Here is a 19,767-nt window from a genome sequence, read left to right as displayed (position 1 = left end):
TATTGTTATTTAGATACTTTAAAATATATTTACCTTTATGGCAGTTATAGCTGTGTCAAGCGTTGAAACTTCGTGATCTTTGTGTGTGCCAAACATCTTGTCAGTAGCAGAAATTGGGCTTTTGCAAGTGTAACAGTATGTGTCAATCTGGGACTTTTTCGGTTCCTTCTGTGCCTTCTCAGATGCTAACTCTGATAATTGGTCTTGTTCTGTCCTCTCTCTGTCTAATTCTTTCTGTTCAACAGACATACTTTGTTCCACCTCCCTCACAAATTTGTTTTCACTGATGTGTTCAATTGATTCCTCCCCTTGAGGTAATGCATCTTCAAGTGTAGAGTCTGAACACAGTTCTTCTGATAGAATGTCTTGAGTGACCACATCATAATTCAGAGATTCAGCAAATTCATAGTCATCTTGAACGGGGCTGTTACGGAGCCTATCTTCATGTGGCTCGTGTGGGACCATCTTAGGTTCTTCTTGCAGTGTTTCTTGAACGCAAGTTGCACCAGATGCAAATTCTTCCTCTGGGAAGGACACTTGTACTGGGACATTCAGATTCACCTCTGTAGTTGCATTCCCTGCTTCATTACCCTCACCGCTAGTTTCATCTACTCTCTCCAGGACATTATGGGTGTCTTCAAATGGAACTGCATAACTTATCTTCTGGGTAACCATACTGACTTCTTCAGTGATGGGAGTTTTCCTCTGCATCTCTACCTTATCAAGTGTCTCCACATGGCCTACTGATTCTCCTTCCCTACAAACAGCTTTCTGCTCCTCTTCCAGACTCCTCTCCCCCAGAATAGTTTCAAACCTCCCCCAAATTTCTCCTTCTGCAGCTAACCGTTGGTATGAATCATCCTTACCAACTGGTTTTTCTTCCAGACCTTGGCCTTGGTCCTTTTGAGTTACAGATGTGTCATGGAGAATGTCATCTTTGAGTATGTACTTCTCAAAATATATTCCTGTTCCATCATCAGTGTCAGAATTTCTGCTTGGAAATGATGCCTCAGAATTCACACTGTCATCTTCAGAAACTGTCTCCCCTTCTTTCTTTTTCTCTCCAACTGCTTCTTCGTACAGATCCTTGTATAAAAATGCAAGTGCAGGTGTCTCCTCCAAATGTTCTGGATTAATTAGTTTAACAGTGGTAGGAAATATCTGAGTTCGTGACAAAACTCCTTCCTCTGCATCAAATAAAGGCATCCCAGGTGACTTGGAGTCCACATCTCTAGTTATGCCCTTTGGAGCATCTCTGTCAGCTGGTTTTTGGATACCCAAAGAATGTTGGATCTCTGAGTTAGATAATTTGCTGTGGTCCTTTTCTGGTCCATAAAAACTTTCATCCAATTTTACCAAATCATATTCATGTTTTAGAGCACTTTCCTCTGAACTTTCTGGGAAAGAGATAATTTCTTCTGAAATTTCCTTTGAGAATTCCTCTTCAACATGTAATTTTTGTGGAAACTTCAGTTTTTCTGGGTCTGGGGAGATGTTATAATCAATCAAAGTATATTTTTCAAAATAATCCTCTTCACTGGGAATTGTGGGCTGAACAAAAGCTAAATCACTATTTTCTGAATCTGTGGGTATTTCTTCTTTTGTTTCGGGAGTTTCCTTTTGTTTGTTTTCTTTCAGTAATGTAACTTCTTCATCAGAATCTTCTAACTTACTCTTTAATGTTCTATGGCAAATAACTGCCTCAGTGTCATCATGAAGTGGTATGGTTTTCAATGAGGCTTTCTCTTCCAAATATTCTAATTTATCTTTCATGTGTTCACTTTCCTCCTGATCAACTGAAGAAATAAATGCAGGAGCATGAATATTCAATATCTCACAACCTTCAGAAATTATACTGAAGGCACTCTTTTGATCTTCTGAAAGTCCAGCTGGCTTACTAGTCACTGTAAATTCATCTTTTGCATCTATGTCTTCAGACTCTTTGGATATTTCTTTCATATGAACAGATTTATCAGTACTGATAGTTGATGCATTCATTATAAATTGAGTATAGTTGCTGCTTTCTGAAGAGCATGGTTCATTTGTGTGGACATCTTTTTCAGCCTCCAAATGGTGCTTTGAAACAAAAACAGATTGTGTAGGCATATCAAATGTGTGATCTTTAGATGGTTGAATAGTATGGACTGTATGCCTATCTGGAGTCCACTCTGACTGTGGCATTTCTTGTTTCTTTGCTGTACTAATTTCTAAAGAAGTTCCTGAAACAAGTGGCTGTGGTTTTACAGAAGACAACAAATGTGGCAGTGTTTCTAAGCTCTTTGTTTCCTCTAAAGGACTATCTAAAGTCATTTCAGATTCTTTAAATGAAGATCCTTGCTTCGTACTTTCCTTTGTGATACCTGTTGAACTATCTTTTGACAGCTCTGACAATGTGAACTGTCCTTTTTCTTCAGTGTGACCTGCCATGTCCTCACTTGACTTTTCCAATACCAGATTGTCTTCCTTAAGTAAAGAGTGGTTATCTATTTCATCGTGAGAAGGAAGATCCACTGGAATGATAGTCTTGGTTTTTTCCACCACAATTTTCCTTTCTTCTAACGGAGGTGGCTGGGTTTCTATTATCTTTGTTTCCCTGATTTCTGGTTGAGCCTCTGGGAGCATGGTTTGTGATTTTTCAATAATTGCTGTTGTTTTAACTAATGAAAATGGTTGAGTCTCATCCAAAGAACAACCTGAAGAGATATCTGATTCTTCATGCATAGACCGGACTACATTCACAGAAGACTGAATTTCCTGCTGCTTTTTTTCTTCTGCAAGTACATGTGACCACCTTTCTCTTTCTTCTCCTTTCTCCTCACAACCAACAATAATTTTGGATGTTTCTTTGTGCTCTTCATTTTGACAGACTTGTAGCATAGCAGCAACTTTTGATTCTTCTAATTTAATAGGTCTAAATTCGTGTATAATTTGTGCCTTTTGTATTTCATTATTATCTCTAAGTTCTAATGGGGCCAGAGTTTCTTCTTTTTCTGCCAAGACCTTATTTTCTGCCAAGGAATATGATCTGGTTTCCAAGTTATCTTTCACTTCAGTTAGGCTAACAGATGTGAATTTTATTTCCTCTTCAGAAATGTTCGAGGAAGTAGGTTTTGGTATTTCTTTCTTTAGTCCATCTTCACCAAGATCAATTAAACTGCTTTTTGATTCTTCTACTGGCAAAACTACTGACTCCAGCTTCTCAGATTCCTTTGTGATACTCTTATTCATGAAGTTGGATGAAGCAGATATTGGCTGTTGTGGCACCTTATCTACTTGATCAAATGAAAAGAGTGATTTTTCCTTTTGATTACTTCTTGGCTCTTCCTTAAGAATAGAAATCTTCCATGTAGAAGGAGGAGAGATTGCTGGCTTCTGGGCTTTCTCACTATCAGTGACATGAAGAGGAACCACATGTTTGGCTTTTCTCACAATTGATTTCTCACCCATGAGGGAATAGGACTGAATTCCAAGATGTTCCTCACCATCAGCAGAAGTAACTTCTAAGTTTATATCCATTTTTTCTGAATAATCTAAGGCTTCTTTCTTCTTGTAATCTTCATTAGATGCCTCAGTGTTGGAATTTGGCTGTTGTAAATCTTCTGCATTTGATATAACTGTGGGTTTTTCTTGACCTTCACTAGGTTTAACTAAAGCAGCTTTAGATTCTTCAGCAGTTTTAAGTTTTGCCTCTGGTAACGGATGATCAACTAGTTTTTCAGGTGCACTAAATTCAGCAGGGGCATTGATAATAGTTTGTTTAGGCTCTACCACAGGCACTGCTTTTTCTGCTGATTGACTTGGATGAACTTCTAATTTTTCTTTTTCAGCAACTTTGTTATCTGATGTGCTTGATCCAAAAAACAAGCTGGACATCCACGATTTCAAAGATGAAATTCTTTTCTTTCCCTTTTCTGCAGGAAGGACTGGCTCAACTGCCTTTGGCTGCTCAGGCAGCTTTTGTGTTACTTCAAGTGACTCTGGGGGCTGAGGTTCCTCAGTAGCTTGGACTGATGAGAGGGGTTTTCTTTGTGTGGGTATTTTCACTGCAGGCGTGGCATCATCTACAACCTTTGATTTAACCATTTTTGGTATTTCTAATGGCTTCTCTCCAGGTAAAGGAGGTGCGGTACTTTGTGTTTCTTTTTCATTACTTGGGGGAGACTTTACATCTGCTTCCAGGACATGGGCTGCTTTTGTGGAAGAGGGAATTGGTTCTGACTTGATCTGTTCCACTGATGTGCCAGAAACTGGTTTCTGGAGGATTTCTTCCTGGCTATCTTCTTTGTAAGGCCTGGAAAATTCTGTGCTTGCTTTCTCCAGTATCAAACTTTCACTCCCCACAAGAGAATGACTCTGCTTTCCTTCTGCTACATTTCTGTCTAGATTTCCAGCTGGAACTATAGATGTTGATTCTTGGGTCAGCTTTGTTTCTTCAGAAGTGTAAGCTTTAGTTGATAGTGTCTCTGCGTTACTCCTGGAGCTTTCTAGAGCAGATTCTGGTTCTTGTGATGATAAATGAGATTCCTCCACAGAATATGGCAGAAGCTCCTTTCTGATTTCATACGTATGCTCTTTCTCTGACAGACCAGCCTTAAGCTGCTCTGTCATCAGACCACTGCGGCCAGAGGTATCCAGCTGCACAGATCTCACTATTCTTTCTTCCCGACAACTGGCCAAATCACTTTCTGGCTTTTCCAGGCTCCAATTTTCATCCTCTGGATAAATAAGGGGCTCTTTCATTTTTGTTTCTTTAACATCTGTCAACTCAGTTGTCACTAATGACTTTGATTCCTCCAAAGGCAAATTTTCTTTCATAGAGGGAAGCTGTTTACTAGCCAGATCTTGTTTATCTGCAAAAGAGCTGCTTACATCAGGCAGTTTGACACCTTTATCTGAATAAAGTGCTTCTCTGGGCTTCTTTTGTTCCATAAGGAGGTCAGAAGAGGGGATCGTTGATGGCTCTGTTACACTGTGGGGTACATGCATTGAATCTGGTTGGCTGGTTTCTTCACTTGGTTTAGTTAAAATATTTTCTGTCACTTGTGACTTCAAGTTTTCTGTTGGTGGTAATGGGCCTAATTCTTGTTTTTCTTCTTTTTCAAAATCAGTTGAATGGTTCAACTCCTCTGATAATTCTTTTAAAGAAAAACCATATGGCTTAAGTTTTTCTAGATTTTCTCCTTCAACCAAATAGGTAGATGCTTCTTTTGACCCTAAGCTAACTCCTTTAGGAGACAAAGGTTTAATTTCTTGATTCTGAGGTTCCTCCCCAAGGCAAGATGAAATCTCTGATACTTCAGGCATTGTAGTAGATGTTGGGACAAAATCTTCTGGCACTAAATTTTCTAGCTTTGGAGAAGAACATGGCATTTCCTCATTTATGCCTTTTGAAACAGTTTGTTTGGGTGCAGGTGACACATTTTGTAATGAAGGAAGCTCAGTGTCTTTTTCCTTTATCTCACCATCCAGCTTGGGTGAAAGCAAAAGTGCAGGTCCTGACACCTCTGAGGAAAATGCAGAGTTCTTTTTCTGTGATGAACTCAAATGTTCAGAGTCAAGGACTGCAGAAAACGGAAGACCTTGTTCCTCTTCTGCCCTTGCCTCTGTAGATACATCTGAATGCACTGACGAAGATGTTTTGGTTATTGACAACCCAGGTTTAATTTCTTTGGTTTCTACCTTTGATAAAGTAGAGTGCTCTGATATAAAGGGTACACTTGGAGGTGAATCCAATTTAGTTTCCTTCTCTTCTTCTGCCCACCTTTTTGACACAGTAGTTTCAACGGGAGAAGAAGCACCTTTAACCGCTACTTTTTCTTCTTCTTTTGGAACTGAATGTTTGTCTATAGATGTCACAAGTGGTGGCAAGCCAATTCCTAATTCACTCTTTTCTACTTTTGTTAAGACTGGATGTTCCACAGGGGTAGTAAGCAATGAATCTGATGGGATTTCTTCTTTTGCTAATTTGATTAAATTTGAATTATGCTTAGTTACAGATGTTGTGGTTGTGGAAGAACTGGGTTCAATTCCTTCCTTTATTTCTTCTGGGAAAGCTGAAAATGCTGGTGCAAGCACACCATGTTCAACTTCCTTTTCCACTCCTGATGAAGATGAATGTGGAACTATAGGTGCAACTGTCATCTTAGAATTATGGTTAACTTCTGTTTTTACTGCTGATGAAACACCAGATAAAGATGTTTCCTTTAGAGGTGACTGTGGTTTTATTTTTTCTGGCTCATTCTTTGACAGCATTCTCTGATCCAGTTCAGATGTCACAGTTGGAGCTAAAGTGGGCTTGATATCTTTTGGCTCATTTACTAAGTCAGGCACAACTGAATATTTCATCTCAGGCCCTGGAACAGTTGGAAGCTGAGGGTCCATTTTTTGATCCTGTGACACATATGCTGTAGCTGCTTGTGAATCAGGCACAGTTTCTTCCTTCCTGACTTTTGACAAGGCCATCTGTTCATTTGCAGCTTTCGGAGTGAATGATTCTTTGGGTTCCTGTTCTTTCTTAATTTCATGGACTGAATCTGGTGATATTGAATATTGAGATGCAGGCGATGCAGGTTTGGCTTCTTCCTTTACCCAAAATGATTGTGCAGGTATCAAAGCAGGTGTTGTAGCTACTGATGAACTAATCTTAATTTCTTCCTTCTCTGATTCATTGGTTAAATATGGAGGAATCAAGTCTTCAGACTCAGGCTCCAAAGTTGTTTGAGCTTTCTGCTTCTGTGCCAAAATAAGATATTCAGATACAGATTTTGAAGTTGTTTGAGCACCTGGCTTAATTTCTGCCTTCTCTGCTTTGTTCATTAAAGATTGTAGACTCAAGTCTTCAGGTGCAGACATCACAGGGGCTGGTTCATCTTTTTGTTTCTGTGACAAACTGAGATGCTCAGGTACAGGCGTAGAAGCAGTAGATCCGATTTCTTCCTCATCTCCTTCTGGAGAGCAGGAATATCCTGAGGCAGACATTGCAGTCAACAGTGAATCCAGCTCAAGTTCACTCTCCTTTGTTTCTGGGACTCTGTATGGTGGGATTGAAACTTGTGATGCTGAGTCTGGAGAGAAAAGCTCCACTTCTTCAGTGTCTTCATCTGACAAAATAGTATGATCAGAGGGTGATGTTAAATATATTGGAGAATCACACTCAAATTCTCTTTTCACCGCTTCCTGAGTTGAATAGGATGGAAATGAGAATTCTGATGCAAATGCTGAATCTGGAGAAAAAGGTCCAATGTCTTCTTGCTCTTCTTCTGGTAAATTCATGGGTGAGGAGGTACCTTTTAGATTTAAAGGGGATCTGTGGACAATTTCTTCCTTCTGTGATTCTCGTGCTGCTTGTGGTAATACTGAAAATTCAGAAACAGAGGTGGAAGAAGGTGTGTCCCACTCCATTTCTACTGTCGTCTCTTCTGACAGAACCATTTGTTCAGATGGAGTAGCTAAAAGTGGCGGGGATGGGCATTCAGAAGTTGTTTCATTTGTGTGTGGTGGGAGAGACTGTTCAGATACAGGAGCCAGTTCTGGGGAAAATGGTCCACTATCTTTCTTCTCTTCTGACAGAATTATGTGCTCAGAAATACTTTTTGGCTTAAATTGGGATATATCATCAATCATTTTCTTTTGAGATTCTTGTGTTTCATTTGGTGAAAGTGCATATTTGGATTGAATTGTTGAATCTAGCATGAAATGCTCACTTCTTATATCCTCTTCCTCTGATAGGACTGTATGTTCTGATGGAGCAGTTGAAAGTGGTGGTGACTGGCATTCAGGAGTCCTGCTTGTATAAGGTGGAAGAGAGTTTTCAGATTCAGAGGATACATCTGGGAAATATGATTCAATGTCTTCCTTCTTTTTTTCTGACAGAATCATATGCTCAGAAAGACCTTTTGATTTTAATGGGGATTCCTGGTCAATGGCTTTCTTCTGTGACTCTTTCAGTGCATGTGATGGAATTGAATTGTCGGGGGCAGATATGGAATCTGGTGTGTAACACTCACTTTCTGGGGCCTCTTCTTCTGATAGGATCATCTGTTCTGATGTGGCTGTTGAGAATAGTGGGGACTGGCATTCAGAAGTCTCCTCAGTTGTGAATGGTGTGACAGAGTATTCAGATTCAGAGGCCTCCGCTAGGGAAGAAGGCTCAAAATCCTCATTTTCTTCCTCTGACAAAACTGCACGTTCAGATCTACCGTTTACAATGGATGAGGAAACTGGATCAATTTCTTTCCTTTCTAGTTCATGGTTCAAATCCTGTGGGACTGAATACTCTGATGCAAAAGCAGAGTCAGTAGAAACAGACTCACTTTCCTCTCTTTCTTCCTCAGAGAACACTACTTGTCCAGGTGTTGATGTTCCCACTAGTGGTAGAATGGACTCCTGATCTTCCTGCTCCACTTCAGGGGCCAAACGTGGTGGGAAGGATTTCTCAGAAACTAATGGACTTTCTGGGTAGTCAAGTTCTATGATCTCTTCTACAAAATTAGAATCTTCAGGTTCAGGGATAGCAGTCTTTGGTAGGGACGTTTCTATTTCTTCTTTCTCGGGTTCTTCTAACACTAGAGGTTCAGGAGGATGAATGGATGGCTCAGATATATTTTCTTCCTTATCTTCTTTGACATTATCATAAGGAGGGGTCAATTGTTCAGAAACTGGTTCTGCCACTTTTAGTGACGTCAAGTCCAGCTGTTCTTTCTCTGTGCCAAAATCTTCCTGAACAGATGCTGCCAGACCTGGTAAAACTGTCTCCAGAGAATCCTTCTCTGCCTCTAGTGAGAAGGAATGATCAGCAGAGTACACGTCTTCTTTCTTTATCTCATCAGTTAGAGATGATGAGACTGAAGCGTCATTCTCCGAAATTATACTTACTTGTGGACCAGGCTCAAAATCTTCCTTTTCTGTTTCTAATAACACTGTTGCAGATGTATCAGGTGTAAGAGAGGAAGACTCTATTTCATGGGATTTTGCTTCATCACCTGGCTGTTGTGGCACTGACTGTGGAGAGCTAGGCTGCATTTCCTGTTCTATTGTATCATTACTTGAATAAGAGGAAACTGTGTGCTTGGCTGCAGATGCTACATTTAGGGATGAATCAACATGAATTTTCTTTTGATCATCATGACTAAACAATGAGGTTAAGGATTTTGATCCTCTGGAGAGTGCACCTCTCCAGGGTGGAACAAGCTCTTTTTCTTTCTCTTCTTTCATGCTTTGGGTTGCTAATTTGCCTGTTTTAGAAACTATATTAAAATCACGATTGCCTAAATCTGGCTCTAGACTAATGGATGCTTCTTTCCCTTTCCTATAATGTATTTCTTTAATTACATAACCCTTTGGCAATGTTCCATAAAACTGTAGAGGAATTAATTCTTCTTTAACTGAATTAAACATCTTAATTTTATATTGAACTGTTCCTATGTAGACTGGTCTTAATACTAATGGCTTGTGTTCTTTGTATATTGCCCCAGTAATAGGAGGTGTATTTGAGGCAGTTTTCTTTTTTCTCATTGTATCATAAATGCCAATAGATGATTTCTCTTTCTCAGTTTTGAGTTCTTGCTTTTCTGAAATTAAAGGACTGTCTTTTTTGTTTGCTGGAACATCTCCTTGGGATTCTAAAGAATGTCTCTTTTTGTTACCTTTCCGACGCAATGAAGGCGAGCCATGTTTTGACTTATGTGTTCTTTTACGAGACTTTTTAACTTCATCCACAATAAATGAAACATTCCCTGGAGGAGAATTCACAGCTGACCCTTCCAGACTACACACACCAGAAGTCTGACTTTCTTCTGAGGCCCAGGGAGTAGAAGACCTACTGGAATTTGTCTCCCAAGTTATTCCACTATCTTCCCGTTGAACTGTCACCATGGAAAAGGAGGGGTCAGATATGATACACTCCTGCTTGATCTTGCCCTCTTCATCCTGGTCTGATAACCTATAGTAAATAATAATAACAATAAGTTAATATTATATTTTTACCAGGTAATAGATTAATGTGAGATTAAAATATAAAGATCAATATTGCTCTCCAAAATTGAAGCCAACATACCAAATATAATTGCACACCCCAGGCAGGAATGAATACCCCAAAAACTTCAAAGAAGCTAAAGCTTAATTCATCACCTCTCCTTATCAAGATTTCCACCTTGATCTCCCTGTGGGTCACTCATTCACTCAGCTGCACTCTCTAATCTTCAGGACCTATATAATGGCTCTTGTATCTATCCTCTCTCTGTTATCACCATCACCAGTCTAACTTAGCTACTTATCACTTCATCCTTAGATTATTGACAATAGCTTCCTACATGGTCACATTTACCTCCTATACCTCCTACCCATGTGTACCTTCAGCCTATCCTGTCTTTCCAGTCTAGCTTTAATAAGAAATCCCATCATACTATTCCATTGCTCAAAAACCTCAATAAATTCTTCATACCTACAGGGGGGAAAAAAAATCAAAATCCTTAGCTATCTGCTCCTTATCTGGCCTTATTTCCAACTACCCACCTGTACTCTATCTGTACATAGTAACATTCTGTCCTAACCATATAAGTCATTGTGCATTGAATATTTCATGGAAACTTTGAGTCAAGGCCATAAAGGGAAAACCCATCATTGAATGTATAGGGATCAAAAAAAATGTCAGCCTTCTGTGCTTTAATTTCCTCACCTGTAAAACATGGACAATAACAGAACACATCTCATAGAGTTATAAAGATTACATTGGTTAGTATATATATAAAATGCTTACAAACAGTGCCTCGCATGTAGTAAGTGTTCAATAAATATTATCTATACTCAGACCTACCACACAATCATTAGGCAAGAGATCAAGGAAGCCTGGGAGTGCTCATTTTTAACTACTACAGGGGTGTAGATAAGCAGTCTCCTTGAACTGCTCCCATGTCCCTTAAAGAGACTGCTGGCTTTGGTTGCCCCTTGAGTTGCCATTGGGCCCCTATCTCAGACTCTGCAGCACTCTTCTTATCTGGCCTTCTCTTATGCCATCTCCTCAAGTGTGCCTCTGTTGTTCCTCCATCTATGCCTATCCTCCATCTTCTCTACCCCTTCTGCCTATTTAAATTTAAACAACTTTTCAAGGCCTAGTTTAAAACTCTCTATTGTTACCATTCCTCAGCAATTCAACAGTCATATTTGCCATCACTTCCTTAATATTGAGTTTAAGATTAAACCTCCAAAGGCTGGTTTCTCCTAGGAATATGGCTAAAGTTTGAGAGAAATTCAAATTATTGACTGGTTTTATACATTTTCTACAACAAAAAAAGACAAAAACAAAAACACCTCTATGTTAAACTCACTAAGTATTAATATTGAATTAAATAATTTTAAAAGATAGAATTTAGGTCCTTTGGTAATTTTTTTATTTTTTTTAGTCATCACTTACTGGACACACTTTAGAATCACCAGTGGGAACCCTTTTAAAAATACCAATGCCATCCTAAAACAAAAGACATAAATGTAGGGCCTAAAACCATAAAACTCATACAAGAAAGCATAGGACATAGTCTTCAACAATGGATTCTTAGATCTAATATCAAAAGCAAAAGCAACAAAAAGCAAAACAGATAAATTGAATATCATCCAAATTAAAAACTTCTATACATCAAAGGACTGTATCAACAAAGTAGAGAGACAACCTAGAGAAAGGGAGAAGATTTGAGGGCATCATATATCAGATAAAGATTCAATATCCAGAATATATAAATAACTCCTACAACTTAACAAGAAAAAGACAAACAACCCAACTGAAAAATGGGCAAAGAGTCAAAATAGACATTTCACCAAAGAGGATATACAAATGACCAATAAGCATATTGGTCAGGGCCAGCTGCCAGAACAGGTAAGGCAGGTGGGACAGAGCCCCAGGCAGCAAGGAGCAGTGGCAGACAGGGCTGGCAGGAACAGGTAGATGGTAGCCCAGGAAGTGAGCAGAGTGGTTGAAACAGCCAAGGGAGACAAACTTGTCTGTCAGTTTGTTGTTCTGTGGTGGCTTGCATGTTGCTATGAGGCTGGAGGTTGTGCCAGCAGGGATGCCCATGGTGGACCAGTTTCAGTGGAGTTTCCAGACTGAGACAGACTCAGAAGAAGGAAGAGGCCATCTACTTCTCAAAGAATTGGCCAGTGAAAACCTTATGAATAGTAGTGAAGCACTGTCTGATATATTACTAGAAAATGTTATGAATAGCCCTGAAACATCGTCTGATACAGTGACAGAAGATGAACCCTCAAGTCAGAAGGCACTCAAAATATGACTAGGAAAGAGCTGCCTCATCAGAGTAGAGCTTAACTAAATGATATGGATAAAGTAGAGCTTCCAAGGCCTCCATTTGCTGAAGTGGCGTGACTAAACATGAGAAAAAACAGCTGCAAACATCCATTGATAATTGGAACATGGAATGTATGAAGTATGAATCTATGAAAATTGGAAGTTGTCAAAAACGAAATGAAACGCATAAGGATGATCAAGAACCAATGGCATTAGTGAGCTGAAATGGACTGGTTTGGGCCATAGTGAATCAGATAATCATATGACCCACTATACTGGGAATGACAATTTGAAGAAGAATGGTGTGCTATATTGATCATCACAAAGGATATTTCAAGATGTATCCTGAAGTACAATCTGTCAGTGATATTAGGATAATATCCATATGCCTACAAGGAAGACCAGTTAATATTACTATTATTCAAATTTACATACCAACCACCAAAGCCAAAGATTAGGAAATTAAAGATTTTTACCAACTTCTGCAGTCTGAAATTGACCAAACATGAAATCAAGATGTGCTGATTATCATTGGTAACTGGAATGCAAAAGTTGGAAACAAAGAACAATCACTGGAAGTTGGAAATTTTGCCCTTGGAAATCAAAATAATGCTAGAGATTGCAAGACAGAATTTTGCAAGACCAACAACCTATTCATTGAAAATATCTTTTTTCAATGACACAAATGGGGACTATACACATGGACTTTGCCAGATGGAGTACACAGGAATCAGACTGACTACATCTGTGGCAATAGGCAGTGGAGAAGCTCAGTATCTTCAGCCAAAATAAGGCCAGGAGCTGACTGTGGAACAGACCATCAACTGCTCATACACAAGTTCAAATTCAAGTTGAAGACAATTAAAACAAGTCCACAAGAGCCAAAACATGACCTGGAATATATCCCTCTTGAATTTAGAGACCATCTAAAGAATAGACTTGATGCATTGAACACCAATGATCAAAAAACAGAAGAATTGTGGGACGACATCAAGAGCATCATCCATGAAGAAAGCAAGAGGTCATTAAAAAGACAAGAAAAGAAAAAAAGACCAAAATGGATGTCAGAAGAGACTCTGAAACTTGCCTTTGAGCAGAGAATAGCTAAAGGAAATGGAAAAAATGACAAGATAAAAGAGATGAATGGAAGATTTCAAAGAGCAGTTAGAGCAGACAAAGCCAATTACTATAATGAAATGTGCAAAGACATGGAGTTGTAAAGCCAAAAGGGAAGAACACACTTGGCATTTCTCAAGCTGAACTATGGAAGAAATTTAAGCCTCAAGTTGCAATATTGAAAGATTCTAAGGGCAAAATACTGAATGATGCAGGAATCAAAAGAAGATGGAAGGAATACACAGAGTCACTGTACCAAAAAGAATTGTCAATGGTCTACTCTTTCAGTAGGTGGCACATGATCAAGAACCAACAGTACTGAAGGAAGAAATCAAAGCTGCACTGATGGAAGTGGCAAAAAACAAGGCTCCAGGAATTGATGGGACACCCATTGAGATGTTTCAACAAACATGCCACACTAGAGGCACTCACTCGGCTATGCCAAGAGATTTGAAAGACAACTACCTGGCCAGCTGACTGGAAAAGATCCATATTTGTACCCATTCCAAAGAAAGGTGATCCCACAGAATGAGGAAATTATAAACCAATGTCATTAATATCGCACACAAGTAAAATCTTACTGAAGATAATCCAAAAATGGTTGCAGTGGTATATCGACATAGAACTTTCAGAAATGTAATCTGGATTCAGAAGAGGATGTGGAACAAGGGATATCATTGCTGATGTCAGATGGATCTTGGCACAAAGCAAAGAATACCAGAAAGATGTTTACTTGTGTTTCATTGACTATGCAAAAGCACATGATTGTGTGGATCATAACAAATTGTGGATAACATTGAGAAGAATGGAAATTCCAGAACACTTAATTGTACTCATGAAGAACCTGTTCATACACCAGCAATCTGTCCAGGCATCAAGATTGGAGGAAGAATCATTAACAATCTGCATTATGCAGGTGACACAACTTTTCTCGCTGAAAGTAAGGATGACTTGAAGCACTTACTGATGAAGACTGAAGACACGGTCTGCAGTATGGATTACACCTCAATATAAAGAAAACAAAAATCCTCACAACAGGACCAACAAGCAGCATCATGATAAATGAAAAAAAGATTGAAGTTGTCAAAGACTTCTTATTATTTGGTTCTACAATCAACACCAATGGAAGCAGCAGTCAAGATATCAGACATTGTATAGCTTAGGCAAATCTCCTGCAAAGGATCTCTTTCAAGTGCTGAAGAGCAAAGATGTTTTCCTTGAAGACTGAGGTGCGCTTGACACAAGCTACGGTATTTTCAATCATCTCATATTCATGTGAGAGCCGGACAATGAAAAAGCAAGACTGAAAAAGAGTCGATGTTTTTGAGTTGTGGTGTTGGCGAAGAACGCTGAAAGTATCATGGACTGCTAAAAGAACTAACAAATCTGTTCTGGAAGAAGTGTAGCCAGAATGCTCCTTGGAAGCAAGAATGACCAGACTTTGTCCCACCTACTTTGGTCATGTTGTAAGAAGGGACCATTCCTTGGAAGAGGATATCATGCTTGGCAAAGTAGAGGGACAACGAAAAAGGGGAAGACCCTTAAGAGATAGATTGACACAGTGGCTGCAATGATGGGGCTCAGAAATAGCAAAGATCACGGGGCTGGCACAGGACCAGGCAGTATTTTGTTCTGCTGTACATGAGGTCACTATGGGTTGGAGATGACTCAACAGCACCTAACAACAACAACAATAAGCATATGAAAAGACATTCAGTATCATGAACCTATTGCCCATTGCCATCAAGTTGATTCCAAACAGTACTGACCCTACAAGACAGAGTAGAAATGTTCCATAGGGTTTTCAAGGATGTAATCTTTATGAGAGTGGACTGCCAAATCTTTCTCCCTCAAAGTGGCTGGTGGGTTCAAATATCCACCTTTCAGTGAGCACCTGAGGACTTAACCATTGCACCACCAAGTCTTCTGATCATTGGCCATTCCAAAAAAAAAAAAAAAAAACAAACTCACTGCCCCATCAAATCAATTCCGACTCATAGTGACCCATCCTTGGGTTTCCAAGATGGTATCACTATGGAAGTAGATTGCCTGGCCTTTCTTCCGAGGAGTGGCTGGTGAGTTTGAACCACCAGTCTTCTGGTTAGCAGTCAAATGCCTTAGACACTATGCCACCAGAGCTCCCCTTATGGAGATATGAATCAAAACCACAATGATATACCATTTCATCCCTATTAGGATAGCTGAGATTTTTTTTAAAAAAAATGGAAAATAATATGTTGATGAAGACATGGAGACATTGGAACCTTCATCCATTGCTGATAGCAATGAAAAATGGTATAACCACTCTGGAAAATAGTATGGTGATTCCTCAAAAGGGTAAATATAAAGCTACTATAATGTTGTTGTTGTTAGATGCCATCGAATCAGTTCTAACTCATAGCAACCCTATGTATAGCAGAACAAAATATCGCCCAGTCCTGTGCCATACTCACAATACTTGCTATGCTTGAAACCATCATTGCAGCCACTGTGTAAACAAATCATGTTGAGGTCCTTCCCCTTTCTCACTGACCCTCCACTTTACCAAGTATGATATCCTTCTCCAGGGAATGGTCTTTTCTGACAGCATGACCAAAGTAGGTGAATTGGAAGTCTGGTCATTCTTGCTTCCAAGGAACACTCTGGCTGCACCTCTTCCAGAACAGATTTGTTTGTTCTTCTGGCAGTCCATGGTATTTTCATCATTCTTCACCAACACCACAACTCAAAGCCATCAACCCTTGTTGTTGTCATTACGTGCCATCAAGTCAGACCTGACTCATAGCGACCCCTCCTTGGGTTTCTGAGGCAGTATCACTACGGAAGTAGATTGCCCCATCTTCCTTCCGAGGAGTGGCTGGTGGGTTTGAACCACCAGCCTTCTGGTTAGCAGTCAAGTGCCTTAGGCACTATGCTACCAGAGCTACCAGAGTTATTGAAAATAACTGTGGCTTGGGTTAGGCACACCTTAGTCTTCAAAGTGACATCTTTGCTCCTTAACACTTTAAAGAGGTCTTTTGCAGCAGATTTGCCCAGTGTAATATGACTTCTGATTTCTTTACTGCTGCTTCCATGGGTGTTGATTGTGGATCCAAGTAAACAGAAATCCTTGACAAATTTAGTATTTTTTGCCATTTATCATGATGTTTTTTATTGGCCAAGTTGTGAGGATGTTTGTTTTCTTTATGTTGAGGTGTAACCCATACTGAATGCTATAGTCTTTGATCTTCATCAGTAAGTGCTTCAAGTCATCTTCATTTTCAGCAAGCAAGGTTGTTTCATTTGCATATCACAGGTTGTTAATGAGTCTTCTTTCAATCCTGATGCCACATTCATCTTCACATAATCCAGCTTTTTGGGTTATTTGCTCAGCATACAGATTGAATTACTATGGTGAAAGGACACACGTGCTTGCTGATTTTAAACCATGCAGTATCCCCTTGTTGTGTTTGAAAGACAATTTCTTGGTCTATGTACAGGTTCCTCATGAGCACATTAGAGTGTTCTGGAATTCCCACCACTTGTCTGTCAGTTTCTCATACTGTGGTTGCTTGCATGTTGCTGTGAGGCTAGAGGCTATGCCACCAATATTTCAAACAGCAGGGTCACCTGTGATGGACAGGTTTCAGCAGAGCTTCCTGACTGAAACAGACTAGGAAGAAGGATAGGCCCATCGACTTTTGAAAAAATCACCCCCTGAAAACTTTATGAATAGTAGTGAAAGCTACCATATGACCCAGCAATTCCACTCTTAGGTGATACCAAAGAGACGTCAATGTAGCAACACAAACAGGAACCTGTACATCAATGTTTATTGCAGCACTTTTCACAATAGCCAAAAAGTGTAAACAACTAAGATGCTTATCAACAGATGAATGGATAAACAAACTGTGGAACATGCATACAATATGATATTACTCTGCCGTAAAGAGAAATGAAGTCCTGATGTATGCCACAACATGGATGATCCTTGAAAATATTATGTTGAGTGAAATTAGTCAATCACAAGAAGATAAATACTTATGATTTCATTGATATGAAATACCTAGAGTAGGCAACGGTATAGAGATTAACGTTTAATAGCAGTTACCAGTAGTGGGGGGAAGGGGAAAATGATTGTTAGGTAATATAATGTTGGAAAATTTGGTAACAGGTATCAGTGATGGTTGCACAACATGATTTTTGTAATTTTTTTTATTGCGCATGTGAGAAATGTATAATTGGTAAATGTTATGTTCTTTATAAATATCAGGAAAGGTATACTTCAGGATTGTATCCTTTCATCATTTTTATTTAATTGGTATGCTGAGCAAATAATCCAGAAGCTGGATTATATAAAGAAGAATGTGGCATCAGGATTAGAGGAAGACATTAACAACCTGCAATATGCATATGACACAATTTTGCTAGCTGAAAGTAAGGAGTACTTGGAGCACTTACTGATGAAGATCAAAGACTACAGCATTCAGTATGGATTACACCTCAACATAAAAGCCACAAAAATCTCAACAACTGGACCTATAAGCAAGATCATGATAAATGGAGAAAAAAATGAAGTTGTCAAGGATTTCTTTTTATTTGGATCCACAATCAACATCCACAAGAGCAACAGTCAAGAAATCAAATGATGCATTGCATTGGGTACATCTGTTGCAAAGAACCTCTTTAAAGTGTTAGAAAGCAATGATGTCACCTTGAAGACTAAGGTGCACCTGACTCAATCCATGATATTTTCAATTGTTTCATATGTATGTGGAAGCTGGACGATGAAGAAGGAAGACAAAAGAAGAATTGATGCATGTGATTTATGGCAAAGAATATTGCATATACTATGGACTGCCAGAAGAATTAACAAATCTGTTTTGGGTGAAGTACAGCCAAGAAGCAAGAATGGCAAGACTTCATCTCACTTACTTTGGACATGTTATCAGGATGGACCAATCCCTGGAGAGGACATCATGCTTCAGAAATATAGAGTGTCAGCGAAAAAAAAAGAAGACCTTTCATAAAACGGAATGACACATGGCTGCAACAATGGGCTCAACTGTAGCAAGTTGTGAGGATGGTGCAGGACCAGGCAGTGTTTCATTCTGATCACTATAAATCAGAACCAATTCATTGTCACTTTACACCAGCACCAAAAACATGTTCTTGATCTTTTTCAACAATTAAAAATTTTAAGAAGTATATCAATGCAACCCCATATTCCTCCCCATAGAGATTCTGCAGGGCTATGTTTTTATGTTTTAAAAGCTTCCAGATCATTCTGTGCATCAAGAGTTGAAAATGTGCATCCAGAGTTGAAAATCACTGGCCTAAACAATCCTGTCCAAAGACTTAAATAATGCATGTCTCTTCCTTACCCAGAACCCTTCCTGGTTTGTTAGATTTGGCTGAGGGCCAAGACCATAAATCCTTGCCTGTAGATTCTACTACCTTTCTTAAAATGCAGAGTTTCCCCAACATCAGCTGCAAAAGGGGCTACAGGTATGCTGAAATACTGATCTTCACTCTCAGCACAGCCAGGTGGGACCTGGGGCAGCCAAAGCCCTTGAGCCACTGGCCTGCAACTGCAAGCAGCCTCATCCATTCCACCAATGTGCTATAAATTATATTTTCTATACATCCCATGAGTGGAAAAGTTTAAGAAGCAGTAGGAAAAAATTGGTTTTTTTTCCTCCTAGCAACTCTGCTAGCAGAACAGCAGCCAGGCATCCAGGTAAGGGTAGGGACCCAGGCCCCAACCCCATCAGCCAGGAAAGGAAGGGAAAGAGAAGCCAGAGGGGAAGACAGAGCAGAGTAGCAGCCAGGGATCCAGGTAAGAGGAGGGCAGAGAGATTCTGAAATGCTAAGCGAGACAAACTTGTCTGTCAGTTTGTCATACTGTTGTGGCTCGCAGGTTGCTCTGAGGCTTGAGGCTGTGCTACCGGTGTTTCAAATGCTGGTAGGGTTGCACATGGTGCACAAGTTTCAATGCAGACAAAGTAGGAAGAAGGAAGAGGCCATCCACTTCTCAAAGAATTGGCCAGGGAAAACCTTATGAATAGCAGAGAGACATTGTCTGATACATTACTGGGAAACTTTATGAATAGCCAGGAAACATTATCCTATGCAGTGCAGAAGAATGAACCCATTAGGTGAAGAGGCTTTCAAAATACGACTAGGAAAGAGCTGCATCATCAAAGTAGGAACAACCTTACTGACATGGATAATGTAAAGCATTCAAGACCTCCATTTGCTGGACATGGCACAATTCAAATCGAGGAGAAACAGCCGTAAACATACATTAATAATAAGAACATGGAATGGACAAAGTAAGAATCTAGGAAAATTGGAAGTTGTCAAAAATTAAATGGAAC

At 39.5% G+C, this 19,767-nt stretch overlaps 1 protein-coding gene across 1 annotated transcript in view; it reads right to left on the bottom strand.

The window, feature by feature from the left end:
- Positions 1 to 19,767, bottom strand: part of CMYA5 (cardiomyopathy associated 5) — a 159,645-nt gene that overhangs the window by 96,696 nt on the left and 43,182 nt on the right. Inside the window, exon 2 of the mRNA XM_007943481.1 lies at positions 34 to 9,940. Coding sequence (XP_007941672.1) covers positions 34 to 9,940 — 9,907 coding nt within the window. The remainder of the gene's footprint in view (positions 1 to 33; positions 9,941 to 19,767) is intronic.

This window comes from Orycteropus afer, unplaced genomic scaffold (assembly GCF_000298275.1).
Source record: "Orycteropus afer afer isolate SDZICR_OR568_19922 unplaced genomic scaffold, OryAfe1.0 scaffold00107, whole genome shotgun sequence".
Taxonomy (NCBI): Eukaryota; Metazoa; Chordata; class Mammalia; order Tubulidentata; family Orycteropodidae; genus Orycteropus; species Orycteropus afer.
The sequence above is the reverse complement of the archived record's forward strand: the minus strand, read 5'-3'. Positions and strand labels throughout refer to the sequence as shown.